Source organism: Natrix helvetica, assembly GCF_964273705.1.
Source record: "Natrix helvetica genome assembly, chromosome: 2".
NCBI classification, from domain to species: Eukaryota; Metazoa; Chordata; class Lepidosauria; order Squamata; family Natricidae; genus Natrix; species Natrix helvetica.
Window position 1 is genome coordinate 77,793,440 of NC_138552.1, and position 15,152 is coordinate 77,808,591.

A 15,152-nucleotide genomic window follows, 5' to 3' on the forward strand; every position below is an offset into this window, starting at 1 on the left:
AAAAAGATCGTAAGTCACTTTTTTCAGTGTCATTGTAACTTTGAACAGTCACTAAATGAACTGTTGTAAGTCAAGAATTATCTGTAGTTATTTCGTAACTAACCACGTTCTTTTTCTCTTGAGCCTTTTAGTAGTTTTTCCTATTACCTTTGGCTTTTTTCCTTCCTTCTGGTGTTGTACATTTTAAAAGAATTTTAAATCCTCATCAAGATGAGATTCTAATTAAGACAGTACATGGAACATTTGAGGGAAGAAGGACATGATTATCTTGAATTTATGAACACCATTAAATATCCCACTAGTCTATCTCATAATTGTGGACTTCTAAAAATAATGTTAATTAAAGACGAAATATGATTAATTTGGTACATCTCACTACTAGCATAAGCCCAACAGGAAAGAAGCACAGTTTGAAGTAGATTTTTTTTTAAAAAAACTCAGTTTTCAATAATCAACAGAAGTAACATAATCAAAGGTATTTCTTTTCATACAGTGTTTACTCTTATGAAATTATGAAACACCAAAATAATCTATGGTGATATGTTGTTTAAATAATTAAAATAGAATATTTGCAGATTACCTGGAGTTTGAAAATTTAGGCGTCTTAGCTCTACTGGATCTGTGGGATGATGTGAAGGAATTTCTTTACTGTTGGGGATACTGTTCTTTCTAGAGTCTGTGTCTGCCCTTTTCCTGCACAGAGAAAGTGAATGCAATCATTAAGATGATTAATCAAGAATTTACTTATTTATTATTGATATCACTATCCCTCTTGCCAAAGCAACATTAGCTACCCATAATTATGTACTTTCTGATATATTGTTCTGATATATACATTTAGGATTTTAAAACATCAACACAGAAACCAAGTTCTGTAGAATCAACGAAAATGACACAACTATGCTAATAGAATAATCTGTTATGAAACATGTTGCATGTGTTTAATTTTTTTGATGATGTAGGACAATGAAAAGATAATTAAATATGCCTGAATACTGATAAAATTAAGAACAATCAGAGTACCATTAAATGTTACAAGTGCACTGATTTCAATAACATTTGTACATGTTTAATCTCTGGAATGAACCTAGTAGTTATTGAAATCCCAAAATTTATGGAACCTTAAATTTAGGGCTTTTCTAAAACTATCTGAAGAAAATAATTTTGGTTCATGTTCAAACTATTGGCCATTGCCTAATTCCTCTGCAGCTCCATTTTCTGTATTGCACCATTTTATTTAAGAGAATGCAAGCTGATTTTATGCTAGCATTAGCAATACCTAAAAGGTGAATGTGTAAGATTGAACAGGTTTTTTTTTGCAAACTCTATGAATCTCTATGCTGAGTGTTTTTTATGGCATCTTAATTTTTTTATACCATATTTACCTGCTAATGAGATAAATGTTTCCTTTCAAAAAAATTGCTTGTAAATTGGGGTCATCTTTTTTTCTGATGATGTGGTTGAAAAAGTGAATTCATATGAAGTTGAAATGTCTTCTGATGTTGTTACTGGGAGATACCTTTGAGAATATGATTAGCTATGCCCAAGGTTAGGGAGGAGACCAGTGTTGAGATTCAGCCAGTTCGCTCCTATTCGGGAGAACTGGTTGTTAACTTTCTAAGCAGTTCGGTAAACTGGTTGTTGGAAGAAATCTCATTTTGTTTTTTTCCCCACTTTATAGGGCTAATCCTGTAATGAAGGTAGGAAGGAAACAGTCTGGTGTTGTTTCTAGCCTAATCTTTATTGCCCTGCTTATAGAAACTACCTCTCCAGTTAACTCATATTACATGTAACAGCTAAGGCAAAGCACCCATCGATGTGAGTGATGTTGAGTTGGCCACGCCCATATGGTCACATGACCACCGAGCCACACCTACCCAGCTGGTCATTAGGCCAGCGAACCGGTTGTTAAATTATTTGAATTCCACCACTGGAGGACCGTAACTTTGCTTTGTTTCCCTGCATCTACCTTCCCTCTTGTTCTATTTTGCTGTTTCTAGTGGAAGGAGGGAAGCAGGTATGGGTGTATTTACCTATGTTTCTGTGCATGAATATGTGTTCACTTTTGTGCATGTGAAAGGATAGATGATACAGTAGAATACAACAATTGATTTTATAAATGGGATGGCTTATTTTACAGGGCATTAATTTTAATCAGTAGCTTTGAATTCAATCCCTGTAAGTTTGTTTAGCCCTTTCTTTTGTTATTTTTAAGTGTAGCTTCGAACAGGCTTTCAAAGAAACATATGAATATGTATAAACATGTACTAAAGTGTTAAACACACACATTTACCAGTGCATATTGGGTTCCAGGACCAGTTTCAAGCTTAATCTTAAATCCACAAAATGGGTATCTGGGCAGTGAACAGGATTTTTTAAATCTTTTTTTTTTTAGTGTAGCCTTCATTGTTTTATATATTTCATCTTCCTTTGAGGGGGGAAAATATCTTAAACTTCAGGTCTTCCTCCTTTTCCAAACAGTATATTTGTTTGGATTCCTTTAGACTGACAAATATTCTGTTTGAAAACTCAAACAAGCTATTTTTTAAACTGTTTTCTCATTTTCCCTTTTCTGAGAAAATGGAAAGCAAGTTTTTTTAAAAAATTATCTCACCTGTCAGGTTTACTGCTCCATTATTAAGCGGCAGAAAAAAGAGAGAAAAAAGTTGAATGTTAGTTGGCCAATGGCAAAGTAAGTTACCGTGACAGAAAATGCTCTTTCACAATTAGGGTACAGATTTAGTAGTCCCTAGCACCTTACTGAATTTGATGTAAACATTCTCTACTTGTAGGAAAATATGAAAAATAATATCTTTGGAGTAAATATACCAAAGTAATAATCTATCACATTTCTTCTCTTGTCTCACTTTGTTTTTTATAAAGAACAAGTAAAGCCATCTTATCTTTTCCCCTTAAGAATATATTGTTTTCCCTAGTAAAAAGCATGCCTTTTTTCCACAGCCAATTCTCAAACATGGAACTAATTTATATAACCACACATGGTAATGTCAACAAGAACAAATAGCATGATGAAAACAGTGTCAATTGGTAAGTAATGAAACTAAAATAAGGCACCTGAAAGCATAAATGGCAAAATCTACTCCTTTTTTTCCAAGAAAAAAAAATTACACTGAAAATGAGTCTGTATAATTTCCTGAGAAATTATTGTAGTCTTGAGTGGATTTTTTTTCAGAAATCTAGAAGAGAAGTCTGGCCTGGATGATACCTTCATCTTTTAAGAATGAAATACTGATTTTATTCAATGTCTCAAAATAATCCTTTATGTAAGGAATCTTCTTTTTTAATCTAAAAATATTTTCAACACAATTAACACATCTAAAGCCTGCCCTTCTCTATACACTATTTTGTAAACTTACCTTTTATAAAGTAGAATAGCTATAACAATACAGATGATAAATACAACTGCAAGGACTGGTCCTACAACCCAGATCAAACCCTCCTCCTCTTCTGTAATTGGCTGGGGATTAAGATCCACTGATACAACTGTTTCAGAATATGGGCTGGTTGCATACATGGTCTGGATGGGAGAACAAGTTGACTTAATAACATAGTGGGAAATGTAAGACATTTTATTGCATATATATTTAGAACTAGCCACAATGAGCTTTGTTGCCTTCTCACAGTTAAAGATATAGTTTGCCAAGACTTGTCAAACAAAAGTAGGAGAAGGATTCCTGAGATGATCATTCTCAAAGATAAGTATAATTATAAAACAATATTAAAGTAAGAAGACTTTCTGGAATTAACAATCTACCTGGGAAAATAACTACCATAAGCCTTTAACTAAAATGAATTAAATTCAACAAAGCCAACCTAGTAAATACATGTGACAGGTTAACAACCAATTTGGGGGGAAAAAAACCCAAACCCATGTAACCTGCACATTGAAATGTTAATATTGGCTGCTCTTCTTTCCCAAAAGTCTTTTCCCTTCCTTTTTTATTTTTAAAAATATATTAAAGTTAAAATAATTCAAGTGTGTAAATGGAAACATATGAAACAGGTACATTGCACAACAGTACAATTAGTTATTTAAATCAATTCAGGAATTCTATTTTCCTTACAATATTTTCTAATCTGTTACATTTCACTGCTGGTCAGTGGCAAAATACTGTAATTAAAGAAGTCAGCTTTGCATTTCTTGATTAGTTCCTGTTTTCCAAAAATGTTTCAGAAAGAACAACATTGTCTGGACAATATGTTTTGAGACAAGAAAGAGGAAAGATTAGATGTAAAATTCATGTCTCAGTAATTATCAGATATTTCAAGAAGCAAAGCATAAAATATACTATAATGATTAAAATGAGGAGACCAACTGTTTACTCTGAGAAATGGAAATACTAAAGAGTTAAAACTATCATTACTTTCTATGCCAATGTCTTTAATATATGTCATATTGAATCATTACCCTTTCAATTTGGGGACAAACTGTATATGTACATGTGAATGACATACCATATAGCTAGAATAAACACACATATCATAGTTTGATGATGTCATATCAATACGAGAAGGTAAATAGAGACAGAAGCAAAGACTAGACTTTTGCACACTTGCTGCTTCATTGTGTGTTGACCTAAGTGGTGTGATTACCTCCAACCCTTATGGCTTTTTAGAAATGTGGTTTTTTTCAATAGGCCTGGAGATCCCAAAAATAGAAAACCTGTACATTGGTTGCACTATGTATGGTATCTTAATTAACTCCAATCTTGGTTTTATTTGCATGGTATTTAATTGTTTTAAGTGTTTATATATTTGATTTTAATGGTGGGTTTAGGATTTCCCTTGTATAAGATGGGTGACCATCTAAATTAGAAAATAAATTAATAAATCCAGATTCTTTAAAATGCAGATAGAAAATATCCTTATAACATTCAAAATATGTAAACATTTTTTAGCACGTAAGAACATGGCCACAGCATGAGCTGTATGGGGATAAGATACAGTATTTCAATACTACATTTGGTGAGGACATCAAACCTGCAGCCAACTTACTGATTCTGAGTGTTCCATCACAGCTAAAATAAAGACAACATATTCTTGGCCATTTTGGAGCTGCTTGTTCTCAAAACCACCATACTGTTTCTTATCCCCCAGGGTGAACTCAGTAGGAAGAACTTCAAAGTGTGCTGCAATATATGGCTTTAAATCTGCTTCTCTCCCCAAACGAATGCTTCTGCGTTTTCGTGCTATCTCTTTCAGTAGCTTTAGGGTATAAAAGAAAAAAAAGAGAGAAGCAGAAAAATGGAAAGATAACTGTAAATAAAATTAAACTAACACCACAGGATGATAAAAATATTAATATAGTTTTAAGAACTATGGGCTTTGTAAACCATAATCTGATTTATAATTCTGTCCAACCCTATGCACATTTACCTAGGACTATGCCTCACTGCATTAAATAGGATATGTTTTAAATAAGCATAAATATAGAAATATAAATGAATATCATGCCTTCTTAAAGAGCCACACCATATAAGAATCAAAACAGGTTTTAATACTGAACATTATGAGCCCTTCTAGTAACAAACTATTGAGCAGTTTTTCAGGAAAGCTGAATGGCTGATATTTGATGAATATGTGATTCCATTCTCTTAAATAAGAGGCCACACAGCATTATATTGTATTCCTTTCATCACGTTAATGGTTCTTAGTAACAGAAATGGGGCAAAATATTAATAAAACATTATTCTGTCCATTCTAGCATTGATTCATTGTGAATTTTCTGAGCAGTAGTAAACCACAGTTAAAACAGCACTGGCATAACAACCCCAAATTTACCACAGGGGAGAAATGAAGATTGACAAACAGCAGTGGTAGAGCATTGCCTCTGGAAGCAGATGTTGCTCTGTTTATTTAATAAAGTCTCTTTCACTTTAATAAAGTCTCTTTTAACAGCAGGGAATAAGCTAAAATATTAGTACACCTGAGAATATAGAAAAAGAATGGGATTATTGCCAAAATATAGTAGTTTGGCCCAATAATCATTACAGGCAGTTCTCGACTTACAACAGTTCATTTATTGACCACCCAATGTTACAACAGCACTGAAAAATGTGACTTATGGCCATTTTTTCATAGGTCATATGACCTTTGCAGAATTCCCATGATCATGTGATTAAAATTCAGATGCTTGGCAACTGATTCATATTTTGATGGTCACAGTGTCCAAGAGTTATGTTATCACCTTTTGCGACTACTGACAAGCAAAGTCAATGGAGAAGCCGGATTCATTTAACAACCAGGTTACTAACTTATCAACTGCAGGGATTCACTTAATAACGGTGGCAAGAAAAGTCATAAAAAGGGGCAAATGTCTTACTTAACAACATAAATGTTGGGCTCAATTGTGGTTGTAAGTCGAGGACTACCTGTACACCACTCTTATAGCTTTCTGAGTTCAGATAGTGAAACTTGGCTCCGAACACAGATTGCTGGCTAAAAACTACATATTGTTTTCAAGCAGTTAATGTTTTTTAACAACGAACAGACAAATATAATACATACATATATTACTTTTTTTGTTTTTTAGGATATTAACTGCTTAAAATAAAAAAGTAGATATAATGAAAATAAACTTTTAGAGTTCCAACTGCTTGCTTCAACACAGAGCACAACATTTAAGGTCACTAATTGACAGGATAGTCTGTTGAGACCCACCAAAAAGCTATCTTCCTTCCTTCAAGTAAGGGCTGCCACATTTATAGCTAAAGCCATTTAGTTGAGAGTTTCCTATCTAGGTCAAATTGCCATCAATTGCCAAGTCTTACTTAATTTCAATGAATATTTTTTATATCCCAATACATTGTATTATTTTACCTTATTGTATGTGATATGGTTAATAATATAAATGCGAACAAAAACAAAATGTTTGGATCTTAGACACAAAATAGGCAAATAACCAAATGAGGAACAATAAAACCGATTATACTGCAAGGCTTCAGAAATGAAAGAACAAGGGCCTTTTGAGGTCTAGGAATACAAACAGAGCAACAGTTTGCAATACTTTAAAGCAGAGGTTCCCAATCTTTTTCGGTTTGCGGCTCCCATAACACTTCGGATTTTTTCCGCGGCTCCCTTAATAGGTACATCCGATTTTTTTAAATTTTTGACTTTTTAAGGATTTGGAAATCTACTTTTTAGTTCGCGGCAGCAAAGTGTGTGTGTGTTTTTAGTTCGCGGCAGCAAAGTGTGTGTGTGTGTGTGTGTGTGTGTGTAATGGGGGTCTGGCTGGGACCGATCAGCTGAGAGGCTGGCGAAGAAGCGGCGCTTGGAGGAAGAAGGCAGAGATGCTGGCTGGCATTCGCTTCCCTTATTTTTTGCCGCCGCTGCCCCGGCAGAAAGGAGCATTACCACCCCTCCCTGCTGGTTGCAGCCCAGGCCCCGCCTGCCCTGCTTAGCTGAAAGTGGCGAGGGAGCAAGCTGCAATGAGCAGGAAGGGAAATGAGCACCGGCCACACACACACACACCACTTGTTGCCGTGCAAGGTGAGCGCTGCTGGGGAGAAATCAGGGGGAGAGGGGGGAGAAGACCATCCCTAGCAGAAGATTGTTTTCTTCTCCCCCTCCCAGATTTCTCCCCAGCAGCGCTGGTCTCACACGGCAACAAGCGGTGTGTGTGTGTGTGTGTGTGTGTGTGTAAAACGGGCTGGATGGGACCGATCACCTGAGAGGCTGGCAAAGAAGTCTTCCCCACTGCCGCAAAAAGGCAGGGATAGTGGCCAGCGCTCATTTCCCTTCCTGCTCATCGCGGCTTGCTCCCTCGCCACTTTCAGCTAAGCAGGGCAGGCGGGGCCTGGGCTGCAACCAGCAGGGAGGGGGTGGTAATGCTCCGTCCTGCCGGGGCGGTGGCGGCAAAAAGTAAGGGAAGCGAATGCCAGCCAGCATCTCTGCCTTCTTCCTCCGAGCGCCGCTTCTTTGCCAGCCTCTCAGCTGATCGGTCCCAGCCAGACCCCCATTACACACACGCACACACACACTTTGCTGCCGCGTGAGGCGAGCGCTGCCAGGGAGAGATCAGGGGGAGGTGAGGGGGGGAGAAGGCATCCCTAGCAGAAGTTTGTGTTCTTCTCCCCCTCCTGCTGATTTCTCCCCGGCAGCGCCAGTTGAATATTTGAATATTAATTAATTGAATATTTCGCGGCGCCCTTATGACGATAGCGTGGCTCCCCAGGGAGCCGCAGCGCACACTTTGGGAATCACTGCTTTAAAGCATTTCCATCAGATGTTACTGATCCAGTCTCTTTATAAATACATTATTCCTAAAACTCTCCTAAAGTACTCCTGCCACTTCTGATTTTTCCATTTCAGTCTTACATCACAATTCTAAAGGCAACTTCTGGAAAGTAAAGACCACTGATTTTAGCAGGCTTCTAATAAGCTGAAGCTAGCAGGATAATTTGCTGTTTTGTTTCAAATGAAATTTAGGCCTTTGCAGATTTCATGTGAGCAGCCTGAACGTACAATTCCAAGATTGGCCTGATTATTTAATATATCTAAAAATTAAGACTGAATGGTCAAATATTACTTCAACAAATGGCTGTTTTACTACCAAGTATAATTTCTCTTATGTCAATATTTTCCAATTCATTTGTTAAGACATGAGTGTTATGACCTTGACACATTGGGAAACTTGGAGAAGCCTGCTTTTAATGTAAAAGACAGAGATTCTAGATTAAAGCTATGGCAAAAGTTTTTCGAGACCTTGGCAAACCACGTATAAACATGACTTAAAATAATGGCTTGCAAAATGGCTTTTTCACTACAGACAGTCCTCACTTAACAACCATTAGCAACCATTTAAAGTTATGATAGACTCATCAAAATCTACTTATGACCCAATTCCAGAGTTTCGACAGCTGCCACCCTATGTGGTCATTTGACTTCATTTTGAGTGCTTAAAAACCAGCAGAACTTTATGATCGGTTGCAGCGTTCTGCAGTCAAGTAACCGCAATTTATTCTGGGTTTTGTGTTTTTTGGGTCAGTTTTCAGTCACGGTTTTAAGAAAGCTCAGTTTCAGAGACTAAAGCAGGTACACAAATGTTCATAAATGTCAATTTCATAATCTCTTCCTCTAGAATGGAGGCAAATCCAGTTTCTCCTGATTTCCTATTTTACCTGCTATTTTTAATAAATTTGATACATAAATTTGAAAATTTGTCCAAAATGTGTCCCAAAATGCACAAAATTTCAAATACATTTTTCTAAATACAGAAGCTTTCCTAGAATAATCACTCCTTGATTAGCAATGTACATCAAATAGTCACAAGTCCTGTATTGAGGGATATCTGTACAATTTAACGCAAATATAAATAATGATCTCTACTGGTTGAAAGACTTCATGGGACTGTTTTATTTACAGAAACCTGGCCCTTGTGGATTCAGGGAGGTAGAAATTTTCTTCCATGTCCTTTTTTGGTGCTCTTTCTATGTTGCCCCAAGACATACTGTGATCATCTCAATTATATCCAAATATGAAGGCCATGTAGGATAAATGTTATGTTTATTATTTTTTAAGGAACGTTAACCCCATTTTCTCATATCAGGCGTTCAAACATTTACTATGCAAAACTTTAATTAGATATGTTGCTGTATTATTCTTCCCCAACAAATTGCTGTGATAAACTATTTCCTTTTCTACTGTATTTTTTATTTTAATGATGGTCATAGACCATAATAAAGACATTTCATAAGCAATATAAAAAGCAGTATATGTTTTCCTAATAGATATGGTATTTTTCAGTTAGGATAATTGTTGTGGCCCAGCAGGAGCCGTTGGAGCTGCCACCAGACTCTTGAATTGAATATCTTCTTAACTGCTGAAAGGTTTATTTTTGGTAATTACTGCTACTATTTAAATGAAAATACTACCGTGTGTTGGCAAAAAATTACAGAAAATATTCTTAAACATTTTCTATCCCCCCTCCCCCCCATGTTACTTTCAATTTTTAGGTCATTTTTTTTCTTTTAATTTTTATAAGAAAAAATGACTAGAAAATTGGAAATAAAAACGAAATAGAAAACATATAGGTATATTTTCAATAATGCTTCGCCCATCTGCACTGGACTAGCTGCTGCTGGCATTGTTTTTCATTGTTCTCTCTTTCCCAAAGCCACAAATTAGGTATGAAAAAAGAGTAACATCTGCCACTGCATATGGGATTAGAGCAGTGCAGAGCTCCATGCAAAAAAATAGGCTTTCAATGACTTTAGTGTTGAGTTTGAATTGATCACCACTGGACACCTGGAATTTCAGCACTGATTATAGAATTCTTGTTGGTAGAAAAATGCCATTCTCAAAGTATCATCCTACCAGCTGCTCTCTTGTAAGAAAGTAATCCAAAATAGATTCCTCTTACAAATTGTTTTCTCAGTAGTCCCATAAAATTTTGTATTCCATTGTTAATTATTCCTGGAAAAATATGGGGAAGATCCTATCTTTACTAAATGTTTCTGAATTAGTTGAGAGTGTATGTTATTACCTTATAATATATTATTACCTTATTCTACTGCACCAAAAGTAGTCGGAAGTTAATCTTTTTCTTTTCCCCTTTATCCTACACCTTTTCCTCTTCCTCTTTTCCTTCCCTGTTTTCCTATTAATTTCATTTCTCTGTATTTTATATTCTGATAAATTAAAAAAAATACTATAACATTTCTAAATTGTCGAAGTATTATACTAATTAACACATCACAACATAAACAATTATTAAAAGATTTTGTTCTGAATAGCAGTAGCGCATACATATACAGAAATTCAAGGCCCTTGAAGTACCATATTGTAATCTGTTATGACTGGCATACTGGCCAATGGAATTTTGCAATGGAATTTGTTTCCCCAAATATTTCATTATGCACATGTGAAATCTATATACAGGGCTAGAAGCTGATGACTCGCTTAACTCTACCCCCCTCTGCTCGCTCCACTTCTACATAATTATATCTTTTGATTCCAGACTGGCCAATGAGGTTATTCAAATTCTGTCACAAAATGGCTGGGATGTTAAACCTTGGATGGGGTAACACTTTCTTATTCAGAATTACAATTTGTGGATCTTCCTGGCTACACGGCTCTTTCTTAATGAGCAGGTGACGGCTATAGACAAGAAGACCATTATATAGCTTAATCTAATATGCCAGTTGTGCCTTTTCCGAGATCAATAAGTCCTTAAGCGAGTCCTAGTACCCTTATAGCACAATTATGACAACATATTCTACAAGGGATTGAAAGAGTCTTTGAAAGCTTCAAATAGTCCAAAATGCAATGGTACAGTTAATGATGGACATGCCTCAGTATGTACATGTGATACTCTGGTTTTGTGACCTCCACTGGTTACCAGTTTGGTTCTGAGTGTGATTCAAGCTGCTAGTTATGACTTATCCTGTCATGATTTATAGCCCTACATAGTATCAGGCCTGGTGACTTGAGGGACTTCAAGATCTTCTTAGCCAGTCAGGAGGGCAGGATTGGTGCACCCTAAGTTTGTTTGATTATGTGGTGCCATCAGGGTACTGGAAACATGCTTTTGATGTCACAGTGCCTGCCTTCTAAAATTAGGTTTCCCCTAAAATCTTGGTAAAATGGCATTCTGGAGGGCCTTAAAGACCTGGCTGTACCCCAAGCTGTGCCTGGAGCCTTTTGCTGGGTATGGGATACATTTTAATTGTTTTTTTTAATTATTGTTAATTATTTTATGTTGTGAAGTACTTAGAGTCAATTTGAAGTTAGGTAGCAACTAATGTAATGGATGAATAAATTTAAATGTATAAAATTATGCATCATGATTTTTAACTTTAAAAACCCCTCATCCCTCTACAGCAGGGGTGTCAAACTTGTGGCATCATGTGGCTATCGGGATTTTTTTCCCTTCGCTAAACTGGGTGTGGGCATGGCCAGCGCGTCATACATACAGCCCGGGGGCCACAAGTTTGACAGCCCTGTTCTAAAGTATCATATCATATAACCTTTGTAATCAAGATAGGTTAATTTTATTGATTAGGTATATAAAACACTTCAACCTATGAGTAAAATCAGAAACAATTTGAGAAAGACTAAAGAGAAACCAACAACAACAAAGATAATACTGTTCGAAATGGTTGTACAAGAAGACACTAGCTGTTGCATAATGGAGACAAAATTCACATTCAAAAGACGACAATTGCATCTAAGACTTAACCAATTTATTTTCTCAAGTACCTAATAATACTAGTTTAAGTACAGCTAGTCTTCTTAATAATGTAAAATTATGAACTGCTGCCAAATGGATAATAACACTGTTTTTGATCAGCCTTGTACATAATGTACATAACAATACAAATATCATTATGAAAATTATCCAATTGCCTTTGCATATGAATGTATCCAATTAACAAATTTTACCATAAGAAAAAACACCAGAACTTCCATCCCAGGGAATATATCAAAAATATATTGAAATATAAGATCATATTTCTATTCTTGAAAGTGTTAAAAGAATTAAATGATTCCACACTTTCTTTGAAAATAAATGATTTCAAGAATCAATTTTTGTAGCCATGTCCAATGAATATATAGGTGAATATTATACCAACCTTACGCAAGTATCTCCTCTAGACAGGACTGGTATTTTTAAATTCTTCCTCTCTTTCTAAAGTAAGATGTATTTAGAAGAAAAAATAAACAAAATCTAATGATCTCAAAATATCAAAATATTGGAAGATTCTAATGTCACTGACTAATTATTTCAGAATAAGGATAATAGAAATTGACTAAATACGTCATCTGGCTCAACAACGTGGCTCTCATTCTGAGAATGTGAAGGTGGGTTTTTTTGTTTAGGTTCAATCTGGAGTGCAAGGAACAAGAGTTTAAAAATAATAGACACACTTTCTAATTAGAGTATTTTAGCATAGCTGAGACAGGTAAAGATACTATGAGGAAGGTCAAATGTTAAACTGCAGAGCAAATTGCAATTTAGCATTTGATTCAGCTTTAGCAAATACCCCATTAATGAACCAGACCTTTATTGGAGTTCATATCAGTGGTGATTATACTTTTGCTGACAAGTCATTTTGTTTTCTACATTATGCCTTACAATCAGCAAGGAATAAAATAGTAATGACAACAAAGATCAGACAGTTTATGTGCCTCATTGCAACTTAATGTATTTTAATTTACGTAATTAGCTTTTTACGTTGTCTCCCAGAAACTAACTCCAATATAAATGACAAAGTATTAAAAAAAAGTCAACTTGCTGACATGAATACATTAATTGGACACAACCATTAAGACTGCTTCAATCAGAAAAGGTTTCTCTGGGTAAAAAAAAAAAGAACTAAAATAAACAAAGGGTACCTCATCTAATTCCATTTCATCTGGGCTCTCGCGTGGTTTCATGAATTTTCCATCTGATTTCTTTATCAAAGGTACAATTACTATATAGTAACCTCTGCAAATGAAACAAAATGTAACAGTGAGGTTTATATAAAGGGAATTCATTGGAAAGCTTCTATACAGTATAACTACAGAACTAACTGAATATAATAACACACTACTATATGAAATTAATATTAAACTCAAATATATATGTACTGCTAATTAAACTATTTTATTAGACTTCAATATTGTTTTTATCCGTTTGTAATAACAACAGAAACACTATAAATATAATGACAAACTTTGGCACAGTAGAAAGCAATAATTTCACTCATTTCTGAATGCTTACATTTTGAAGGATTTAGTGCTTGCAAAACTTAAAATTCAGGTGAACCTAATTGGGTGGTTTTTCCTCAGATGAGACATGAAGTTTGGAAGCAATCAATCATTTTGGTAAGAATGTTGATGAGTCATTTGCAATTTCTCTTTTTATCAGTATATCACTTTATCTCAGAGCTTCTTGGGATAGTAGTTAAAGTAGACTAGGAACAGGGAAATCCAGGTTGTAGTCCTCTTTTGGGCAAGGATGAGTCATGTGAGATCAGTCATTCTTTCTCAGTCTTAGATTGGAAGTTGCAAAGTATTTACCAACCTGTACTAGAGCAACATAGTATAATTTGATCCATAATAAATGGACCTTCAATGAAGTAGTTTACATCCTGGAGTGGGTTGTTTTGAAATCATCAGTTTAAGTACATAGGTCATATTTAATTATTTTTATATTTAATGAAATGCTCAAATAAGCAAAAATACATGTTATTTACCGTGGTTTTTTTTTAACTGAACTGGTTGTGATCTATTTTGGATTTAAACTAAAGGAAAAAAAGGCTTTTACCATCATCCAGGGTTTTAATAAAAAAAAGCGAGTATTATACTTATTTATTATTAAATTTGTTTTCTGCCCATCTTATCACAAGGCAACTCCGGGATATGGGTATAAAATGGATTAATTATACATGTCATATAAATTCAAAAGGCTGGCAAAAAAAGTATTGTGGAATGCAAAGAAAACAGTCCAATTCAATAACATCCCAAGTCCCTAACCCTCAAAACTGCCCATTCTTGTGCATAATCCTGTAAAGCCAGAATTATATCATAGCATACAGTAGTCCCAGAGATAAGTCTCAGAAGAACGTCTACACTGATTGTTGCTATTTGCAAGGTGGCTATTACAGGAACTCCATTTACAGAATCTTCTTGGACCGTTTTTGCAAGATGAAATATTAATATTCTAGTATTTTGGGAAAGTCAAATAGAGAAAATGACAATGCTTACCCCACTTATCCTCCCCCTTCCTTAGCTCTTGCAAAAGTAGCTCTGGTTGACTTTGCATTCCACTAATGGCACAATTTCACAACAATTTAAATTATTATCTCTCCCCAATACAAAATAAAAAAGTGTAGGCACTATATGGTTTATCAGTCTCTAATAGTGAAGTATTTTTGTCAATGAAAGGGACAATATCAAGTATATGCAATATAAATGAAATACACTTTTAAATTATAGGGGAAAAGCTAAGAGTCTGAATAGGTTCAGGCCATGGTGCACAAAAAGCATCTTGAAGTGGGAAATCCTTCTTGTATGCACAGATACACACTTTAATAGCTTTTTCCTTCTAAAAAGAATTCTATATCCATTATCATTTTCTTTTTTTAACTCCATATCAGCAGTTAAAGAAGGCATATGAAAAGTTATTTTTCTTGGCAATTACTCTC

At 35.1% G+C, this 15,152-nt stretch overlaps 1 protein-coding gene across 5 annotated transcripts in view; it reads right to left on the reverse strand.

Annotated features, from left to right (window-relative positions):
- PTPRD (protein tyrosine phosphatase receptor type D) overlaps positions 1-15,152 on the reverse strand; it is a 1,361,199-nt gene that overhangs the window by 111,207 nt on the left and 1,234,840 nt on the right. For 3 of the 5 annotated variants that reach the window (XM_081945775.1, XM_081945774.1, XM_081945777.1), the window contains 4 exons: positions 13,357-13,450; positions 5,017-5,226; positions 3,378-3,538; positions 581-693 (listed from right to left, as the gene is read on the reverse strand). In XM_081945775.1, the coding sequence (XP_081801901.1) occupies positions 581-693; positions 3,378-3,538; positions 5,017-5,226; positions 13,357-13,450 (578 nt within the window). Of the gene's footprint in view, positions 1-580; positions 694-2,614; positions 2,630-3,377; positions 3,539-5,016; positions 5,227-13,356; positions 13,451-15,152 lie in introns of all 5 variants that reach the window. The other 2 variants (XM_081945773.1, XM_081945776.1) reach the window with 2 other exon arrangements.